General features: G+C 37.9%; 1 protein-coding gene across 1 annotated transcript in view; it reads right to left on the reverse strand.

Annotated features, from left to right (window-relative positions):
• Positions 1–23,405, reverse strand: part of CFAP95 (cilia and flagella associated protein 95) — a 78,365-nt gene that overhangs the window by 19,222 nt on the left and 35,738 nt on the right. The window contains exons 3-5 of the mRNA XM_012454455.2: positions 22,099–22,217; positions 21,113–21,181; positions 797–854 (exon numbers count right to left, since the gene is read on the reverse strand). Coding sequence (XP_012309878.2) covers positions 797–854; positions 21,113–21,181; positions 22,099–22,217 — 246 coding nt within the window. The remainder of the gene's footprint in view (positions 1–796; positions 855–21,112; positions 21,182–22,098; positions 22,218–23,405) is intronic.

Here is a 23,405-nt window from a genome sequence, read left to right on the forward strand (position 1 = left end):
TGCCTTGTGCCAACAGGAAGGTTTGCCATCTTTGGAGATAAACTGCCACATTTTCTTTTCTTGATCTTGGTGAAATTTTCCTCATTAAAGAATTTGAATTTGTGTTGCTAATAATAATTTGTATGCTTTTTTCTTTTGTAATTTATTAACTGGTTAGTGCTGATGTGAAGGAAAGCTAATGTCTTATTCATTCTAATTCTCAGTTTAATATCTTGGTTCTCCTAAATAGATAATTATACTATTGGAAAGTAAGTTGTGTTTTTCTGTTCTTTATCAACAGTTAAATCTCTTATTTCTATCTCGTGTCTACCGCCCTGGTTAAGACTTCCAGAGCAATGCTAACAGGAAGCAGCCTTGTTTTGTTTCTGTTGCATAACTTGTAAAGTACAAATATATTCAAGTTATAAACTGGACATCTTTAAATTAAGATACATATTTCCCAGAGCAATATTAAGCCACTTACTTTTATGTATTGATGCCACACAAATGAATAGAAAGTGGGTTCTTACTCCAGATAAATTGGATTCAGGGAGGGGACAAGTAAACCAGATGAGGAAGAAAGTGTCTAATATATTTTAGATATTGCAATATTTTTCCCTGAAATCTATCAACATCCAAAAATAAATCATAAGCATAAAACATTCTCATGACTCCAATAAACAGCTAATATCTCAACAAAATATAAAATATCATAAACTTCAGCAATTTCTCCTTTCTTCCCAAGTTTGACTATACCAGGTGCAAAGAATCACTTTAAGTACACAAATAGGTATAAGACTATGGCTTTTGTACTCACGTGTGGTTGATAAGCATATGGTGGAACATAATCTTCTGAGTACGTTGTTGGTGCACATCTAAGAGGGATAAGTGAATGTTTGAGAAATGAATGACTTCAAAAAGAAAAATATTTTAAATTTTTATTGGTATACACTTTACATGAAATAAAAACATTTCAGGAAGGATTGGCCCTAATCAAAATTTAAAACCCCACAACTGTCCCAGCCTCTGTGTAAGTATTACCCACCACCAGCAGGGTACCCCCTACTTCAATTTCAGCAGCCTCCCTTATCCTTAGGGAGTATGTTCCAAGACACCCAATGAATTTCTGAAGCCTCTGATAGCACTGAATCCAATTGCTGTCAATTAGAACACATTTCCATTCATGTTTTCTACAGCAAATGTAGTGCCTTTTTCATCTTAGCTAAGCACTTACTTATCAAGCACTATGGCCTTCGCTTTTGCAGTTTGAGACACAACACCAAAACTTGCATGAATTTCTCTTTCCTGCTTCATAATTGCAAGGATAGAAGATTTGGTCTTACCATAGGTCTTAGCAACCTCAGCATACAACTTTTTCTCTTTTTAAGTCAAGAACTTTCATCTTTAAGCACCTAAAGTGCTTAAAGGAAGCACTTTACAGCTTCTCTTTAGCATGTCTGAATGCCTGCACCACTACTCTCGCACTCTAGAGCCATTATCAAGTCAGATAAGGGTTACTTGAACACAAGCACTGCAATACCGTGACAATCTAATAACGAAGAAGGCTGCTAAGTGACTAACAGGCAGGAATAGGAGACAGCGTGGAGCCACTGGACAAAGGGAGGATTCATGTCCTGAACTGGATGAAGCCAGATGGAACAAGATTTTGTGATGCCACTCAGAGCCACATGCAATTTAAAATTTACACATTGTTCATTTCTGAAATTTTCCATTTAATATTTTCAGACTGCAGTTGACCTCATGTAACTGAAACTGTGGAAAACAAAACTGTGAATAAGGGGAGACTACTATACTTCCAATTTAGCCCTACCTGCTACTCTCCTGTACTAATGATAGTTGTGGCTACCCAGGCTCAAGTCCCTGAGCTCAGGAGCTCTGCATTCCAAGGATTCTCCTTATCACCAACTTCCTGTCTCTATGGGCTTTTGACCCACATTCTCTGCTAGGTGACAGCAGAAGAATAATGGAGGACAGCCAGATAGACTGAGATTACATAGTATCCTCAAACTCCATCCCATTAAACACACAGAAATGCTGGATGAAATACATCCACACCCATCCCCCAAAGTCTACAAGTATAGCCAAGCCCAAAAGGGAAAGCCTGAGGTGCTAGAACGGAAGAAGATATTCATTACAATGGGAAACCATAAACTGATGTGAAGTTTGAACCTCACATCTAGAGCAAGAGACTTGGCCTTAGGTTCACAGGAGGCAGAGAGCTAAACTCCAACTATAGCCAAGAATCTGCAAAGGCTATATGTCCATATAAAAGAAACCACAGAAACCTCAGCTATCAGTCCAGAGAAACTTGCAAGAAAGTTTCTCTCTGTTTCAGTTCAGGGTGGGGAAAAAATTATTCTCTTATGAGAAATTAAAACCCCACTTCTATTCCTGGCAATATCATGGAACTGGACGGTTAAAGAAATTCCTCTGAGTATTGCATACCAAAAAAACTGGCTAAAAGGAAATTTTAAGAAGTTTTAATGCATGGCTAAGCTGGTGAGAAAGTAACAGAACCCCACAAGAATCACAAAATAACAAGTCCAACTTAGATGGGCTATTGGATACCCTGGTGGTAACCACCAATTCTTGCCAGACTCTCAGGGCGTGATTTCCTGAGGAGTAGCAGCAGAGCACCTGGGAATGGAGAAGTGAATACTTCTAATACTAAGTTAGAAACTCTAGTGGTGGAACCCAGCAGTACATATCTTAGCAAGCCTTCCAGGTGATCCTGATGTCCACCACAGTTTGAGTACTGATGATTAAGATCACAAAATTTAGAAGTGTAACTTTCAAACCATCACATTGAGTTTTTTTTCTTTTTCAAAGACAAATCTAATAGAAGTCAGGAAAGGAGAATAAAAGGAACAGGGGACATTGTTTCCGCTCATAAAACAAATTAGACTCATAAAAATAAAATTAAATATCTTAGCAATTTTAATAAAAGTAAAGGGGTTGAATCTATCAGTGGAAATATTTTCTCAGACTTACATTGAATATGAAACTGTACTAAAAAAAAAAAAGACAAACAAACAAACAAAAAACTCCTACTTGCCATGTTTGGTGGCATGTGTCTACGGTCCCAGTTACTCCAGAGGCTGAGGCAGGAGGGCCAACTGAGCCCGGGAGTTCTGGGCTATAGTGCTATATGCCAATCGGGTGTCCATACTAAGTTCAGTATCAATATGGTGACCTCCCAGGAGCAGGATCACCAGGTTGCCTAAGGAGGGATGAACCAGCCCAGGTCAGAAAGTGGGCAGCGTCAAAACTCCAGTGCTGGCTGGCTCAGTAGCTCGCACCTGTACTCCCAGCTACTCAGGAAGCTGAGGCAGGAGGATCCCTTAAGACCAGGAGTTTGAGGCTGCTGTGAGCTATGGCAGCACCAGCCCAGGTAACAAAGAGAGACCCTGTCTCTAAAACAAAAACAATTTTTAATGATCAACTACCTGCTTTTATACCTAAAATAAAATTACTTTCAAAGAAGCTTGAAAGTAAAAGTATATAAAGATATATACCGCTGCATGGAAATTAAAAAATATACTTCTCAGTGACCAGTGGGTTAACGGAAAAAATTAAGAAAGAAATTGAAAAATGTTTTAAAAGAAATGACAATGCAAACACAACGTACTCACACTTAAGGGATGCAGTGAAAGCAGCACTAAGAGGGAAGTGTATAGCTCTGTGCCTACATCAGAAAAGAAGAAAGTCTCAAATAAATAACTTGTTGATGCATCTTAAAGAACTAGAAAAGCAAGAGCAAACTGAACCCAAAATTATTAGAAGAAATGAAATAATAATCAGAGCAGAAATAAATGAATTTGGAAATAAGTAAACATATAAAAGATCAAATCTTTTTAAAGTTTTTTTTTCAAAAGAGAAGCAAAATTGACAAACCTTCAGCCAGACTGAAAAAAAAGACAGAAGACCCACATAAATAAAATCAGAGATGAAAAGGACATATTATAACTGATACTCCAGAAATTCAAAGGATCATTAGTGGCTACTACAGAAAACTGTAAGCCAATAAATTGGAAAATCTAGAAGAAATGGGTAAATTCCTAGACACATACAACCTACCAAGACTGAACCATGAAGACATCCAAAACCTGAACAGAACAGTTGACAGAGCAGGAGCATTGCCATCTTGGACAAGCACCATCATTTTAAAGTTCACCTTGATCAAAAACCACCTAAATCTGAAAAGCATCAGCCTAGTGGCTAAGGTTTTAAATAGTCTTAGTCTGTAAGAGAGAATGTTCCTGACTGAAATCAGCCAGAAGCCCTTATCAGGTTTATTCTCCCAAATAAACCTGCCTTTGACTGTTGAGCCACTTTTTCTGTTTCTTTCCTCTTTCTTTAACTCTTACACTAATAACAAGTAATGAGATCAAAGACATAATAAAAAGTATCCCAGTAAAGAAAAGTCCCGGACATAAGGGCTTCACTGCTGAATTCTATCAAACATTTAAAGAACTAATACCAGTCCTACTAAAACTATTCAAAAAAATAGAGGCAGAAGGAATACTTCCAAACTCATTGTAAGTGGCCAATATTACCCTGATTCCAAACTAGACAAAGACACATCAAAAAAAGAAAACTACAGGTCAGTATCTGTAATGACTATAGATGCAAAAATCTTCAATAATATACTAGCAAACCAAATTCAACAACACATTAAAAAAAGCATTCATCATGACTGAGTGGGATTTATCCCAGAGACACAAGGATGGTTCAACATATGCAAATCTATCAATGTGATACATCATATCAACAGAGTGAAGGATAAAATTACACACTCATTTCGATTGATGCAAAAAAAGTATTTGATAAAAGTTCAACATCCCTTCATGATAAAAATCCTCAAAAAATTGGATATAGGAAGAACATACTTCAACATAATGAAGTCATATATGACACACCCACAGCTAGTGTTATACTGAATGGGGGAAAAGCTGAAAGCCTTTCCTCTAAAATCTGAAATACAACAAGGATGCCCACTTTCACCACTGTTATTCAAGATAGCACTGGAAATCTTAGCTAGAGCAATCAGACAAGAAAAAGAAATAAAGGGGATCCAAATTGGAAAGGAAGAAGTCAAATTATCCTTATTTGCACATGACATGATCTTCTATTTAGAAAATCCTAACAACTCCACCAAAAACCTGTACTGATAAATTCAGTAAATTTAGAACTGATAAACAAATTCAGTAAATTTGCAGGATACAAAATCAATGTACAAAAATCAGTGGCAGGTTGGGCACAGTGGCTCATGCCCCCAGCATTTTAGGAGGCTGAGGTGGGTGGATCAGTTGAAGCCAAGAGTTTAAGACCAGCCTGGGCAACATGGTGAAACCCAGCCTCTATAAAAAATACAAAAATTAGCCAGGTGTGGTGGTGTACACCTGTAATTCCAGCTATTCAGGTGGCTGGGACAGGAGAATTGCCTGAACTTAGGAGGCAGAAGTTGCAGTGAGCCAAGATTGCACCACTGCACTCCAGCCTGGGCGACAGAGAAAGACTGTCTCAAAAAAAAAAAAAAAAATAGTGACATTTCTATATGTTAACAGTAAACAATCTGAAAAAGAAATAATTAAAAAACTAACCCCATTTACATAGCCACAAATAAAATTAAATACCTAGGAATTAACTAAAGAAGTGAAAGATCTCCACAATGAAAACTATAAAACATGGATGAGAGAAACTGAAGAGCATACCATAAAATGGAAAAGTATTACATGTTCATTGTTTGGAAAAATCAAATTGTTAAAATGTCCATACTACTCTGAGCAATCTACAGATTCGATACAATCCCTATCAAACTACCAATGACACCTTTTATGGAAATAGAAGAAACAATTCTAAAATTTACATGGAATAACAAAAGACACAGAATAGCCAAAGATGCCCTGAGCCAAAAAACAAACAAACAAACAAAACTGGAAGAGTTGCTTTGGGCAGAATTACCCTGCAGGTCAGTACTTGGATATCTCCATACTCATGTTAAACAGGTGGAAACCTATCCCTCTTATATTTGAGCCCTTCTCCCTCTCCTTATTATCACCTCCCAGCACAGTCTGATACAAAATAGGCATCGAAGAACATCCATTGAATAATTAAATCAATAAAAATAAAATTAGAATATAAAGAGATACAGATTAACTACACTGAGTGTGAAAGTAAATACAGGTGAACAATTAAAACATTCAGTTATCTTTCTAAAAAGGCATTATGGAACAAAATGGAAAGTTTTATATTGAATGACGACTTTCGGCCAATTACTCACCAAATCTTTGTGATTGCTTCCTCCCTCCCTCACTCCCTTTAAAAAAAAAAATCTAAAGAACAGGGCAACAATCAATCTTTAAGTCATAGGAAGTACATTATGTACTCCCCAAATTTGAAATAAGATGGTCTTTTGAGAATAAAAATATGGGAAATCAACATGGATCTTCCCCTAGATACCAGCTGTAGCAGAAAGAACAAGTCCATTAGAGGAGAAATGACCTTCAGAGAAACCTTAGAAAGCAAGAGATCAGAAAGACAAGGGAGTCATTATTTCTAGGCATTGTCCTGGGGAAGCAGTATCCTGGTTCACAAACAGATCCCCCTGGTTCTGGGAGCAGAGCTGGACTACGTCAATGTCAATGCACCAACCCGGACTTACTGACAGCCAACAGTGACTTTAGGTCATTATTTGGAACCAGCAGGAGCAAGCCTGTGCCAAGTGGCTCTGCTCCACCGCTCCCAGCCCATTGCTGGCTGCTAGGCCCAAATACCAGTCTGGTCAGGGCCCGCTTTGGGATGGGATTTCCTTTTCTTAATAGAAACCAGTGGAAAAGGGCCACTCACTCTCCCATGGCAGTAACTGAGGGATGTAACATCCTCCCGTGGGTGGAAGAAGTGGTCCTCAGAAGGAGGGATGAAGCCAACAGAAGAGAAGTATTTTCTAGTCTTGATTCCAGTCACCTCTGAAGCCAGGCTCTTCCCCGGACTTTCCCAAAGTTCCATGAAGCACTCCAGTACTCTTTTAATAAACTGTCCTTTTTACCCAAGACAGTTTTAACTGTGTTTTTGTTCCTTACAACTGAAAGAATCCTATTACAATCAGGCCATCAGAATCTAAGGCCGTTAATCATTGTAATCACGTAACCAACTTCCCTTGCTCTGATTCCAAACAGTGAACAACATTCTGATTATTGTTTGGCTTCTCATATGGTTTTTCATAGAGAGAGAATGCCATTTATTAGGCTGATATGACCATCTGGTGTGCTTGAAATTTTTATTTCTCATTATAAATTAACTAATTAGAATTCTGGTGTTTCTCGTGAAATTAACGAGCACGAGTCCATCTCCATGTGTCAGATAAATTCTGAAGTACTGATAAAACGGGCTTTCTGGAAATGTAAAACTGAAGACCAGAAGCCAGTAAATTCACCAGGACATGCCACACTGTAAGGACGTTGGGAATTTAGGCAGCTGGCTTTCACCCCGCACCACCCACAATTTGCCACACGTGCCCTCTTGCATCTTTAAAGGTTGTAGTTATTATACAGTTTGTAAGGTAGAGTACAACAAAAGATGTTTTGTAGGATAAGAAAGGAGAAGGTGTCTGATATTGGAGTTATCATAAAAGTCCTGGTATGAGTTAAAACGCCTACACACCTGCTCTAACACCAGTGGTAACATCATGACAAGATGATGTACCCAAGCCCACAGAATCACAGTTTCTTAGGCTTCAAAGAACCTTAAAGATCAACTGTTTCTTTTCTGTTTTGTCTAGATAGGGGGGCAAATATTTTATCACACCATTTCTGGCAGCCATAACAAGGGCATGTGATATGTATTCACTAAATCAGTCAGGTCCCATCTAGGAGTCTGAATGTGAGCACGTGACTTAAAGAAGCAAGGAATTAATTTGGAGTTAATCTTGTCACTGGCAGCAGTAGAAGCAGTATCCATTATTTAAGATAAGCATAGCCACAGTGGGCCATGGAGTCCACCTGATCGTGTGTTGAGGTGAGGATGGGGGTGCATTGTGCAGGTGAGGGTGCAACTTACAAGCACTCTGGAAAACTCTGTCTCATTCTTGACAGCAACCATCATTACAAAAAAAAAAAAAAATCTTACATTGAGCTGATACACACATCCCTGACATTTCCTCCTACTTCTACTTACTGAATTAGCCACAGAACAAATCCAAAGCTGCTGAATGCCAGGGCTATCTTTTTATTTATTTATTTATTGAAACAGGGTCTCATTCCACCACCCAGGCTGGAGTACAGTGGCAATATGGAGAGAAGAGTGACTTTATTTTAAATGCTAATCTGCCATGTAACTTCTAACTAACCCCAAGTTCAAGAATGCCTCCCAAACGTCTGATTGATGTATTACTCCTTATGTAGGAAGATTTACTCATTGTAAGTTTCCTCCAAAACAACCCTTGTTCTGGAAATTATAAGCTTTGACACCCATAGCCACCTACAGATTCCTTCTAGAGCAGGGATACTTTCCCCAAGATAAAAGCCTTGGGTCTGGGGATTTGCGATGTGGCGATCTACCTGGACTGTGGCTTCCTTATTCTTCTGTAAGTCCCCCTGCTTGTAAGTTCCCCTAATAAACTACCCAAAACCTATGACCTGGATTTGTCTGCCTCCTCTTTGTTTGGTTTGTTATTCCTTCAGCATATTTAAAAGCCATCTGAAAGAACAATATTAGATTTATATGTTAAGTTAATAATTTAACAATGTAACTGTCAAGTACAGAATCAAATAAAATGCAGATAGCTGCAAAGATTTCTGAAAGTCTGGAAGGGCTACATTCCTGTGAAACCACCTCTGTAGCTCAAAGATGCATAGTGCAGTACTACTCACTGAGATCAACTGAAGACTTTAAGTTATTATAACTAATTATTTTCTGTAACAACTACATAAACTTTAAATATTATGAAAAGCAATACTAGTTATACTGGCTCATTATTAATATACATGGGAAAGAAGAAAATGTCAGGCTTAAATATAAATTCCACAGCCCTGATATTTAAAAAATCTTTGCCACTCACTTTGGTTTTTTTTGTTATTTTAAATAAAAACAGCATGTTTAAAGTGCATGACATGATGTTTTGATCTGTATTTACATATTAAACTGATTTTACTACAGTCAAGCTAATTAACATATCCATGTCCTCACACAGTTACCTTTTTTTGTGATAAGAACACTTCAGATATCTTTTCTTAGCAAATTTCAAGTATGTGATACATTACTGTCAACTATAATCCTCATGCTGTACATTAGATCTCTAGAATGTATTCATCCTACATGACTGAAACTTTGTACCTTTTGACCAACATCTCTCTATTTCTCCCACCCCTCAGGTCCTGGCAACCACCGGTCTACTCTCAATTTCTATAAATTCAACTTTTCAGATAAGTGAATCATGCAGTATCTTCCTTTCTGTGTGTGTATTTTACTTAGCACCATGTCCTCTAGGTTCATCCACAGTGTCACAGATTGCAGGGTTTCCTCCTTGTTTTAAGGTAGAATAATACCCATCAACAGATACTTAGGTTGAGTCTGTATCTTGGCTATTGTGAATAATGCTGCAATGAAGATGGGGGTACAGATATCTCTACAAGATACTGGTTTCATTTCCTTTGGATACGTACCTGGAAGTATGACTGATAAATCATATTGTTGTTTTATTTTTTATTTTTAAAAAACGTCTACACTTTTTTCCATAATGGCTGTACCATTTTACGTACCCACCAACAGTGTTCATCGGCTCCAATTGCTCCATATGCTTGCCAACACTTATCTTTTGTCTTTTTGATAATAGTCATCCCAATAGGCATGAGGTGATATCTCACTGTAGTTAAGATTTATATTTGCCTGGCAATTAGTGATGTTGAGCACATTTTTAAATACCTGTTGGCCATTTGTATGTGTTGATTGGGAAAATGCCTAATTTAGTACTTTGCTCATTTTATCAGGCTATTTTATTTTTACTATTAAGTTGCATTAGTTCCCTGTATATTTTGGATATTAAGCTCTTATCAGATATATGCTTACAAATATTTTCTCCTCATCCATAGCTTGCCTTTTCATTTTTGTTTTTGTTGTTGTTGTTGTCATCATTGTTGTTGTGTTTTTGGAGTTTCATTCACTCTGTAGCCCAGGCTGGAGTGCAGTGGTGTGATCTCAGCTCACTGCAACCTCTGTCTCCCAGGTTCAAGCGATTCTCCTGCCTCAGCCTCCTGAGTAGCTGGGATTACAGGCACGCGCCACCATGCCCAGCTAATTTTTTGTATTTTTAGTAGAGACGGGGGTTCACCACCTTGGCCAGGCTGGTCTCAAACTCTTAGCCTCAAGTGATCCATCACCCTTGGCCTCCCGAAGTGCTGGGGCCACCATGCCTGGCCTCATTTTTGTTTCTTTTGCAGTGAAGCTTTTTTTAAATTATTATTTGATGTAGTCTCTGTTGTTGTTGTTTTTTTGTTTTTTTGTTTGTTTGTTTTTTGCTTTTGTTGCCTGCACCTTTGATGTCTGTCCAAAAAAATCATTTTTAAGACCAATGTCAAGATTTTTCTCTATGTTTTATGGTTTCAGGTCTTACATTTAAATCTTTAATCCATTTTGAGTTGACTATTGTGCACATTGTTTTATTAGCTCATCAGTCCCCACAATTTGAACTGCTTGCATCTCTGATAGATTAGAAATGGCAGAAACTATACCCATAGGCTTAATATTAGAAGAAATAACCAAATAAGCATGGCATTAAGAGATATGAATGTTGAATGATGTAATGATGTTTAAATTATCTATTGTTATGGCCTAAACGTAGCTTAAAATAACCACCATTTTATTGTCTCTGATTATTCTGTGGAATGATTAGCTCAGCTGGGTGGTTCTTCTGTTCCAAATGATGTTAGCTAGAGCTACAGTTGTCCAGACATTTGACTGGACTGGACAATCCAAGACAGCTCATTCACAAGGCTGGAAGCTTGTTTTGTCTATTGTCTGGGGGCTTCGCTGGAGCTGTCAAGCACAATGCCTTGATTCTCCTCCATGTGGCTTCTCCATGGATCTTGGGCTTCTTACAGCTAGGATCCGAGAAAGCAGAAACTACTATTTTTCTTAATGTCTGTATTCAGAAGTCCCAGGATATCATTTCTGCCACATTCTATTAATCAAAACCAGTCACAAGGCCAGCCCAGGTTCAGAGGGCAAGCAAATAACCTCAGCCTCTTTCTGGGAGCAGCAGCATGCATGTTCAGGGAGGGAAAAAAGTGCTGGGGCCATCTCTGCAAACTAGTAACCACAAGATAAATCATATAAGCCTATCTTCATAATGTTAGTTTTAGAGCCTCAGTGAGCACACCCAAAACCACAAAGAAACCTGACTTTCCACTTGGTGGATGTAACTTGAATGGCTACCATAATAAAGTTAGACTCAATAAAGACTTACAGGAAACAAAGGATGGTCTGAGTCAGCCATCAGGATGCCAAAACTTAGCTCTAACAGGCACTATATCATGTGCTTTCACATATATTTTCTTATCAAATTATTTGAATTACCATGCAAGTATATAATGATAGACTAGGTTATTGTTACCTTCCATTAAAATATCCTTTGCCAAGGCACACAATCCAAATTTCAAACCAAACTCATCAGGACCTGAGTAACAACCCCAAATATTAACACCAAATATCCCACCTACTTGGTCATTTGGCATTAACATACCTCAGCTAAGGAGGGATATCCTATATGCAAGGATAATGCAAAGAAAAATCACATTTAGGTTGACTCCGAAATTATTTCAGTAAACATTAGAAATAATGTTTGCCAATTAGAAAGCCATCATCACTCAGTACCAGCCAAGCCATCCATTCCAGGAAACCCAAGTTGGTGATATACACTCAGGTAGGATTCCTGCCTCCCAGGGCAAAAATGTAAAGCCAGGACCTAGGCATGTCTAAGGAAATAGGAGCCCAGGTAGTTTAAAAAATGGAACATTTGATTCAAGAAATTTCAAAATGGATGAATAACTTTTCACCAGTATTTCCTTTATAAGCTGAGTGCTTGTCATGGCTAATTTTATGTGTCAACATGACTGGGACAAAGGATGCCCAGACAGCAGGTAAAACATTATTTCTGTCTGTAGCTGTCCATCTATTTTGCTAACCCAAAGCAGAATAGCATTTGAATCAGTGGACTGAGTAAAGAAGATTTGCCCTCACCAATGTAGATAGGCATCATCAAATTTGTGACGGGCCTGAACAGAACAAAAAGAGGAGGGGTACATTTTCTCTCTTCTTGAGCTAGGACATCCATTTTCTCTTGCACTTGGACATCTGAGCTCCTAGTTATCTGGCATTTGGACCCTGGGATTTATACCAGCAGCCTCACTAATTCTTGGGCCTTCAGAGTTGAACCAGGAGTTACACCATCATCTCCCCTGGCTCTCAAGCTTTCAGACTCTAAGAGAATTGCACCGCTGGCTTTCTCAGCCCCGCAGCTCACAAAAGGCAGATCGTAGGACGTCTCAGCTTCCATAACCATGTGAGCCCATAATAAATCCCCTCATAAATATTATGTTGGTTTTGTTTCTCTGAAGAATACTGACTAATACAATGCCTAGCCTGCCTAAATATAGCAATTATTCTCTCCATGTTTACAGAGGTAAGTGATGCTCAGAACACTTAAGTATATGCCAGAGGTCTCCTAGTTTGTCTGTTATTCAGAGAAGCAGCATAGAAGAGTGGCTATGAGCTTTGGCATTAAGCTATCTCAGCTTGAATCCTGGCTGTTGTCCCTGGCCACCTGTGAGAGTTTGGACATGTTATTTACTTCTCTGTGCTTCTGCCTTTCCCATCACAGAATGCAGATAATGATGAAACCAATTCATAGAGTTTTTGTAGGGAGTAATGAGTTAGCATATATAAAACACTTAGAATAGTGCCTGGTACATAAGTGTTATGGTTAAGTGTACTTAACCATGTAAGTGTTTGCTTTTATTAGTATTAGTATAAGGTATAGAAACCCCACTCAAACTTGATAAATAAAAATTAAAGGAAAACATCAGCTCACATAAGAAGGATATCATCAGAACTGTCTTTTTCCATACAACTGCTTAACTTTATTTATAGATAGATGCTCCCACAGAAGCAGGATGTCCTCTGTAACTTGCAAACTGGAGCAGGAGTGGGGATCTTCCCCAGAACTCCAATTATGATCCTCTGAATGGCCTGGCCTGGATCTTGTGCCCAACGCTTGGGCTTGTGGGGAGATAGAAATGGGGAAAAGAGTCAGCCATCCATTATATGGCCTAGTCAGATTACACTGAATAGGTAAGAAGATGTTGTTCAAAAGAAGAAAGCTGGACAGACAAAAATGAAAGGTCCTGCAATGAATAAGATGGAGAATCAAGAACTGAATTTCAGTCTGTCTCACTCCAATGGCCTTTTACCACCCCACTCTCCTCTTCGCATTTTTTTGTTGTTATTCTCCTCCTCATCTGTGTTAGTTCTTTCTCACACTACTGTAAAGAACTGTCCAAGACTGGGTAATTTATAAAGAAAAGAGGTTTAATTAACTCACAGTTCATCATGGCTTGGGAGGCCTCAGGAAACTTACAATGATGGCAGAAAGCACCTCTTCACAGGGCAGCAGGAGAGACAGGAGTAAGCCAAGGGGGAAAAGGCCCTTATAAAACCATCAGCTCTCATGAGAACTCACTCACTATCAAGAGAACTGCACGGAGAAAAACCACCCTCATGATCCAAGTATCTCTACCCAGTCTCTGCCTTGACATGCAGGGATTATGGGGATTATAATTCAAAATGAGATTTGGGTAGGGGCACAAAGCCTAACCGTGTCATCGACACCATAGGACAACTTTTTAAACTTTTTTTCTTCTCGAAAAATGTTCAATAACTGGGTAGTATTTGAGCAGGAGACAAGCCATCACACAAGTGCATAAGTAGGAAAAAAGTAAATGTCTCGTACTGTACTTTGAGAAAAGAAAAATCCTTCTTACTATTTACATCTAGTTCCTTTCCTCTGAAGAGTGCCAAAGGTTTTATAGATGCTAACGTCTCAAGGAGAGGAATAAAAGAGAAGAATTTAAACTGCAGCCCAGGCTTGCTACTGCTACTGTGAAGTGACCACTCCACACACATATGGATAAGTGCTCTATCCCAACAGTGAACATTTAACTGCCTGAACTACTTCTGGGCCTCATTTAACTTGCCCATTTATGTAACTATAGATGCTTTTCTCCTAGAGCCATAAAATTTTAGAGCAGGAAAGGACTTTACAGATCATTTGGTTCAATCCCTTCATTTTCCAAATGGAAATAACTGGAGTCCAGAGAGAGCTATTAGGCAGCACAAGGTCACGTAGCAAGTTTATTGGAGGCCCAGAAATAGAACCCAGGTTTCCTATCCTATTTTTCTATACCATGTTCTTTCTGAAAAAAGGAAACACACACTCACACACACACACGCACACACACACATGCACACACACACACACAATTTCCAAAAAGTGATCCCAAACACTATTAATTTCTTTCTTCTCCCATTATGTGGATCACATAATGGGATTTTGGATTTAATTGTGGAAATGAGTCATTTATTATGAAATTTCAACAATATACACTAATCACTACCACCAGGAGGCAATGAAATTTGGTAAAAACTACAAGTTGCAGTAGTTAGGGCTGACCTTGTGTGAGGTCTACCTCGGGTGCTTCTCCATCCTCCAGTAGAAACTCTACTCCTGGGCTGTCCTCAAACTCGCCCAGGGCTCCACATACCTGCTTCTCACACAGCAAATACCCTGTGCCTGAACTTATTTTTCCCTATAAAAAAAAAAAAACTGACTTCTTCTGTGGATCATTATCCCGACCACATATGTTTATATATGTATATTTTTTCCTTTCTTTTTTTTTAAAGAGAAAAAAAAGGGAAATCAAGTGAAACAGTGAAAATAGAGAAAGAACTCTACGTGTATATTTAAATGAGCCCTTCTGAGAAATAAGATCTTAACATAAAATTATATATATTACTACATCTCCCTTTCAAATTCGGATCTGCTTGATACAGTTCTGGTTGTAGTTTGTTTTGTTGTTTTGGTTTCTGATTGCTTGTTTAATGGTCATAGACATAGCCCAGATATTTGTACATGGAAAGCTTACTTCCTAGAATGAATTAGCTACAATCATCTGGTTCTATAGACAAATCATCAAGTGATTTTGTATTAAATAATCAGATATACAGGGGCCTTTTGATAATTAGTGAATTTGTTGTCCATGCCTCATAAAGAGTACTTCCAAATTAAGTAAAGTTCACTTGAGAATGCTCAAGAATCAGGTAGGAAGGCAAATAAAAACTCTTAAATTGACTTACTAACTATATTCATGTTCCTATCCACTTTTCCTATATGCCATAAAGGAAATGTGCCTCTCATTACTTTTCTATTCCTCTACTGTCTCTACTCATGTAGCATAAGTTACACATATTAAAGACTCCCTACACATGCATCTGTATTATTAATAGTTTGACACAACATGGGCATTAATGTTGTCTGAGAGGTCTTTGAGTCTCCTGGACTGTCACTCTGCCCATCACTGGCCAATGTCAATTCCTTGGAGACTCATTGATGGGAGATCAGCTCTCAAGGAAAATAATTGCTTTAACTCTAGACAAGTTCAATCCAGACTCAAAGTCTATAAATTTGGTATTTAAAGTTTAAGTCTTTGATGTCACTTTAGTGTCATCCTAACTGTTCCCTATATTGCAATTTGTTTTTCATCTATCTCTTCCATCTGTGATGCACACGGAAGGGATTATTCACAGAGCCCTTTTCTTTAGTTAAGGTCAGGAGACAAGTCCTGATGGGGTCAAACATTCTAGTTGTTCTGATTTTCAATGAGTTTCACTGAGTTGTTTGCTATCAACTTATGGAGTAAAGGTGTTACGTCTCCTTTACATTGGTCCAAAATAAAGTAGCTGGGACATAGGCTGAGTTAGGAGAAAAAGAGTCAGTCAAATGCCATTACAGCATAAGGGACATTATCTAAAAAGTAAGATAAGTGCATCAACCTAATGTCTCCTTAATAACAAAACTATACCTTATTCTGATGTTTTCTCCCTTAGGAGGTAACCTAAAGCTTAAATTTACCTTATTATTACAGCCTTTCTTTTATAAATTGAAGCACATTTTGGTCCATTGAGCAAACTCATTCTTATTCATTGCCTTTTAAAGTTGACATTTAACTTTCACAGCTGTAGAGCTGGCAAGAAGTAAAAGATTATTTAATATTCAAAAGAGCAGATTCTAAAACACCACAGCATTCTACCGTATGAAACATTCTATAATTAGTATATATTAACTGAAAGAATTACATACGGAATTAGTGGAGGCTGGTTGAAGGTATTTATGTATTTATTTCATTGCTAATACTCATGAATCAAATAAAACAAATGAGTAATTCTAGCAATTCAAACTAATAAGGGCTGATTTTCTAAAAGACTATGGCTTCAAATGCATTTACCAAAAAGAATTGAGAACAACTTTTGGTTCTAAAGGCCTTGAACCCCTAAATCAAATAAGACAGGAATTAGCCAAACCCCCTTCTATTGTAATTTGCTGTTCAACATCAGAAGTAATGAATCTATTAACTCAGGAGATAACTGTGGTGTATTTGCTGCAGGTTAGGCTCTCTGCTAGGCACTGGGGACTGGTTGTGATAGTCTTTCCCTTCAGAGCACTGAATTCAGCAACAACAAGAAGAATGCAAATAATTGCAAGAAATATTAATAGTGTTTGCATAAAAGAAGCACACAGTGCTATGGGCACCCACAATCAGAGACCTAACCAAGTTATAGGGAGTGGGGTGGCAGTAGGTTTGGGAAGGTCATCTGGGGGAGGTGGCAGATCAGATGAGACTTGATAACATCAGAGTTAAGATGAACATAGAATTTTGCTTCCACCAAAAGCTCCACTAAAACCATAGTAAAGAGACTTAAGAAAAGACTTTTTTAACACATAAGAATATGGAGAGCAGGAGAAGGGACAAGAGAAACAAATTTGGGAAACTCAAGAGAAGATGTACAAGTGGTTCCTGACTCAGCAGAAAGCTGAATGAATCCTAAGTCGGCAAAGGCCTGTGGGGAGAGCTATCTGAAAAGCAGGTGATGCTCTAAAGCTTCTTCCCCTACTGCGGGGTAACTGCCCCTCTCCTCCCTTAGCAGAAAGCTAGAAATTTATTCATCTGTGGGGTAAGAAAGTCCTTAATCAAAAACGCAATTCAATTCAGTGACCATACATAATGCAGTATTCATATTGATGTCCCAGTCCAATTGCCTTGCTCCCTCTAAGAGCACAGTCCACTCTTTACCCTTCAGAAGATTGAAGAGGCTTATCTGGGAATATGACCAGCCCTAGAGGAGAGACTAAAATAGAGTCATGCCAAATAATGATATCTCAGTCAACAATAGGCTGGACAGTATGTACTGTGAAGACTACCTAAGGTTATAATGGAATTGAAAAATTTCTATTGACGTTGTTGCCTATGTAATATCATAGCACAATGCATTACTCACATATTCGTGGTGATGCTAGTATAAACAAGCCTACTGTGCTGCCAGCTATATAAAAGTGGAGCACATACAATTATGTACAGTATATAATAATACTTAATAACAATAATAAACAACTGTTACTGGTTTATGTACTTACTAAACTACACTTTTTATTTCTATTTTAGAGCATATTTCTTCTACTTATTTTTTTAAAATATTAACTTTAAAACAGTCTCAGGCAGGTCTTTCAGGAGGTATTCCAGAAGAAGGCATTGTTATCACAGGAGATGACAGCTCCGTGACTGTTATTGTCCCTGAAGGCCTATCAGTAGCACAAGATGTGGAGGTGGAAGGCAGTGATATTGACGATCCTGACCCCGTGTAGGTCTAGGCTAAGGTGTGTGACTGTGTCTTCATTTTTAAGAAAAAAATGAAGTAAAAAAAAATTGAAAGTCAAAAAAAATGTTTAATAATAAATTAATAATAAATAATAAAAAGCAGATGGGGATATAAAGAAAGACAAATTTTATACAGTTATACAATGTGTTGTGTTTTAAGGTAAGTGTTGCTGAAAGAGTCCAAAAGTTAAAATAAAATAAAATAAAATAAAATAACTTATAAAGTAAAAAAGATGCAATAGGCCGGGCGCGGTGGCTCACGCCTGTAATCCCAGCACTTTGGGAGGCCGAGGCAGGTGGATCACGAGGTCGAGAGATCGAGATCATCCTGGTCAACATGGTGAAACCCCGTCTCTACTAAAAATACAAAAATTAGCTGGGTATGGTGGCGCGTGCCTGTAATCCCAGCTACTCAGGAGGCTGAGGCAGGAAGAATTGCCTGAACCCAGGAGGCGGAGGTTGCGGTGAGCCGAGATCGTGCCATTGCACTCCAGCCTGGGTAACAAGAGCGAAACTCCGTCTCAAAAAAAAAAAAAGATGCAATAAGCTAAGGTAAATTTCTTTTGAAGAAAGAAAAATATTGTTGATGTATTTTGGATGTTTGACCTCTCCAGATCTCATACTGAAATGTGATCCCCATTATTAGAGGTGGGGTCTGATGAGAGCTGTTCGGGTCATGGGGGTGGAACCTCATGAGTGGCTTGGTGCCCTTCTTGCAGTAATGAGTTCTCATGAGATCTGGTAGTTAAAAAGACCCTGGCACCTCCTCCCCTCTCTCTTGCTCCCTCTGTTACTGTGTGACATTCCTGCCTCCCTTCACCTTCTGCCATGAGAAAAAGCTTCCTTAGGGCTCCCCAGAAGCCAAGCAGATGCTGGTGCCGTGCTTTACAGTCTGCAGAACTGTGAGCCAAATAAACCTCTTTTCTTTATAAATTACCCAGTCTCAGGTATTCCTTTGTAGCAGTGCAAAATGGACTAACACAATCGTTTTATAAATTTAGTGTAGCCTAAGCATACAGTGTTTATGAAGTTTACAGTAGTGTTTAGTAATGTCCTAGACCTTCACATCTATAGACTCACCACACACTTGCAGATTCACCAAGAACAACTTCCAGTCTTGCAGGGTACATGCATGACATGTTCCCTATACAGGTGTACTATTTTTTTATCTTTCATTCTGTATTTCTACTGTACCTTTTTATGTTTAGATAAATAAATACCACTGTGTTATAATTGCCTACACTGTTCAGTACAGTAACATGCTGTACAGGTTTATAGCCTAGGAGCAATAGATTTTACCATGTACCCTCAGTGTGTAGTAGGCTAGACCGTCTAGTTTTCTGTAAGTACACTCTGTGCTGTTCATACAATGATGAAATCACCTAACAACACATTTCTCGGAACACATCTCTGACATTACGCAATGCATGACTGTACTGGTACTAGGGCTTCTTTGAAATAATGACCCACCTAGATTCCTCCAGGGAAGCTCCAAGGCAGCAAGCCTCAGTCACAGGCTCGGAGCCCCACCTCTTAATCATGAGCAGAGGATTCATTAGCAGGTGCCTGAGGAAAATGTCTCTAGCACGGAAGAGGGATACCATACAGACAAATAAAAAAACAGAAACGAAACACATTTTGGAGAAAATACAGAGTATGCATGGGGAAGAAAAGAATTTTTTAAGCTATCATTAAAACTTTCATTAACATCTTCAGATAGAAAGGAGAAGATACTGCAGTCATGAAACAAAAAAAAAAAATCCTATTAAAACAGAAGGATTCAGAAAACAAAAAGATAATTCAATGGTAGGGCTGAAGAAACAGAGAGGAAAGTAGATAGTAAAGAACAAAAAGAAAGGTGGAGAAAAGACAAGAAAGTTTTAGGATCAGGACAACAAGAAACCCAACATTCAAATAAAGGATTTCCAAAAGAGAGAACAGAGACAACACAATAAGTGAAGAATAAAATAATTCAAGACAATTTCCCTGAAATGATATGAGTTTATAAACTGCAAGGTTCACTGCGTCCAGCATGGAATTTAGTGCGTATGCATCAGTTACTGCTCTACTTGTTTGATGGATATTAACTTGCTTAATCTTCACAACAACCCTATAATGCACAATGCAATCCTTAGAATTTTGTCATGCTTGTGAGTGTATTTCCACATCATTTCTCTATACATAATGAATGTTGGTCTTTAGAAAGATGAGTAGATAAGAATTTGTTCTTTTGTAGTAAGAATTCATGTTTTCCCACCAAAATAAACTTATTTCTTATATCAGTAAAAATAGTCTCTTGCTGTACAGTCAATTCTCTGTTCATAGTAACGTTCTGTGAAGTTGTTGCAAACACTGAATTAGCAAATATTGAACCATTGATCTTAGGGGAAATACAGGGTTAGGTTCCTGAAAGACTCTGGTCACATTTTCACCAATTGAGCAATATAAAACTTTGTTTTATGTCTGTTTCTGCTTAAAGACATCTTATTTAGTATATGTTTTTGATTACTTTGAATTTATGAGCAAGAACACTACAACTCATAACTGAATCAAGCTTATCTAACACATGTGTTTTCTTTGAAAAGTACATCACAGCCTTCTTGCTCTAAGGAACATGGCAGCACTTCAGCACCATGCTTGAGGGATGTTTTAAACAAAATGACCAACAAAGAGCAAAAGAGTTTGAAAAACGTGTCACTGAATAGACTGTGAAAAGAACACGTTTATAGAATGAGAGCTGAAACAAAAAGGCAGGGCATCACCCTGTTCAACCTCAGGTGTGATGGTGCACATCTGGTGCCTTAACATTTTTACCACTCTGCATATGTCCACGAATGACCATGACAGAACCCCGAGTATTGACTTGTGAGATACAAAGAGGTAAATTTTGCAGAGGAGAAAAATTTGCAAATACAGGATCTGTAAATAATAAGGATTAACTGTTTCATTATTATTGTTATAATGTTATGCATATTAATGGAGAAAATATTTGGTTAAAGGAAAGTCTAAGATGTCATGTAAAGGGTATTTTGTTGACCTTGGCACACCCTCTCATACCTTGCCCCTGCAAACAAACCTTCTGAATCAAGGAACATTTTTTGTATAGTTGTGGCAGTTTAGGGACTACTAACGTTTTGCTCCGATCTGGTGGATGTCTAGGTAAGACAGCTCCAAATCCTATGGGAGGCAATCCGGTGACCCTAAAACAAGATAACACTTTTTAGAAAACTTGTTAGACTGTAATGTGCAAACTTTCAAAGCCATATAAAACTAATTTAGGGTTGGATTTTTATGATGATTACTTTTTAAAGAGTTTTCATGTTTGCAACTTTTATGAAATTTGTATAACAAAACATCCTGGCAAGTCAGTGGAAATTTTAGCATTTTTGTCATCATTTTGACTGCATTTTTCAATAACTACAGTATAAGACAAAGGCTATGTGCCATACACTTCCATGGGGAGGCACTGTGCCAGGTTGCAGGATGACAGCTATGACTAAGAAAGAGTTTCTATCCTCAAAGAACTCTCTATTCCTGAGGAAATGCCTTCATATAAATAACCAGAATGCAAGTCCAACTGTCATGTAGGACATAAAATATTCAGAGGACAAAAATAGAAAAGCAATTAATTCTGATTAATGGCAGCTTACCTAATTCTTCCTGCATGTCAGGCAATATTTCTATGCACACTTCATACTTCATTTAATCTAAATTTCAGAACAACCCTACGAAGTAGATGCTTTTGTAATTCCCATTTTACAAATGAACAAACCGGGTTATAAACACCAAATAACTTTTACCGTAAACTGTAGAGCTGGGGTTCAAACCTGGATAGTCAGAACCCTGGGCCATAAAAAAAAAAAAAAAAAAACATGTAAAGATAAAATGGCATTTCAGCTGGGCCCAGAATAAGTAGAGAGTTGATTGGTCAAACAGCTGAGGAAAAGAAATTCCCAAACAGAGAGAACAGCATGAGCAGAAAGCATGGAAGCTTAAGACAAATGTGCTTGCTGTGTTCCTTTAGTGTGGATCTGGGGTCACTATACCTTTTTGCTACTTGTACAAGTTCTTTCCTGCATGTCCATGTTCTATAAGTAAAGGAAAGTATTAAGAATACCTTTCAATAATCCCAGAGCTCACTGTTTCCTCATTCAATAGGGCCTTACTCTTCCTTTCAGCCAATTCTGTGTTTAAACATACTTGTGACAACTTTTCATGTGTTTCTGATATCCAAACCTGGAAACATAGAAGTCACATATAAGAAAAATAAATTATCACTAAAAATGATCAGTTACTAAAATATGTTTTTATTGAAGTATTGAAGTATTGAATTCTGATTTTAATTGTTGACTCCAGTTGACATTAAAAATAAGTAATATCTCATAGCTGTCAAGTATTTCATCATAAATATGCAAAAATAGCAATTACTGTATGCTGTTGGGAAATAAAAACCAAATTGGTTGTTTCTATGAAATAGAAAGAACTGCATTCAATTAAATATGCTAACTCTACCTACTTTCTACTTCCTTCTTTGTCCTTCTCAGGGTTGGTATATTTTAAATACCCTGAGTAAGAAAATGTTTGCAGCAATTACTTCATAAATCACAAAACTTCAGATATCATCATCATCATTGTCATCATTATTCATTCTCTATCATAGAGCATAATTCAATTAATTATTAAGCAATTATTTCTCTGTGAAAAAACCTGCGAACTGTACGATGTATTCAAACCAATTGCAGAAGCATCAAGGTTAGCATCTCGGAGATCTTAGGAACAAAAATGGATGTAAGGGATTCAATATTTTCTCCATACAAAACTCTAGAAGATCATGGAGCTGCAGGTTCAGAGCCAAGAACCAGAACTCATCACCAAGAAAATCCATTACTTTCTCTGAAAGCCTAGATTCCCCAAGATATTTATGAAGCCTCAGAACACATTAATACTAGATTTTCTGTTTTTAAAAAGAGAGACCACTCTTAAGGAAACCAGAGCCTTCAACTGCAAGAGTATCATGGCTATAGTCAGACACTTTGGGTCCACTTTGCTTCAGTAATAAGGCTCTGCTGTAACTGGGAGTCTTAATTAAAACCATTTTGATTAAGTCTCTGGTGCTGGTTCCATGGCTGTCTAGATCCTTGACTTCTCAGAGCACTTCTCTCTAACACCTCAAACTCTTGAATTACTATCCTCCTAGCCAAATTTTTCAACTCTGATCATGTACCCTTAGCTCAATCACTCTTCTTAGATGTTCAGGTTCAATGGTAGGGGACACTACATTGGGTCTCATTTAACAGCAAAAAATACCTTTTAGGAAAAAGTTAGTAGCTACCATTTTGTTTGAAGGTGTAAGGTTGACCAAAAAATTAAGCTTAGATTGCTTTTCTTAGCCTTTTGGCTAAGATCAAGTGTAAAAATTAAGCG

The sequence above is a fragment of the Aotus nancymaae genome, unplaced genomic scaffold (assembly GCF_030222135.1).
Source record: "Aotus nancymaae isolate 86718 unplaced genomic scaffold, 86718_ANA_hifiasm-v0.15.2.pri h1tg000041l, whole genome shotgun sequence".
NCBI lineage: Eukaryota > Metazoa > Chordata > Mammalia > Primates > Aotidae > Aotus > Aotus nancymaae.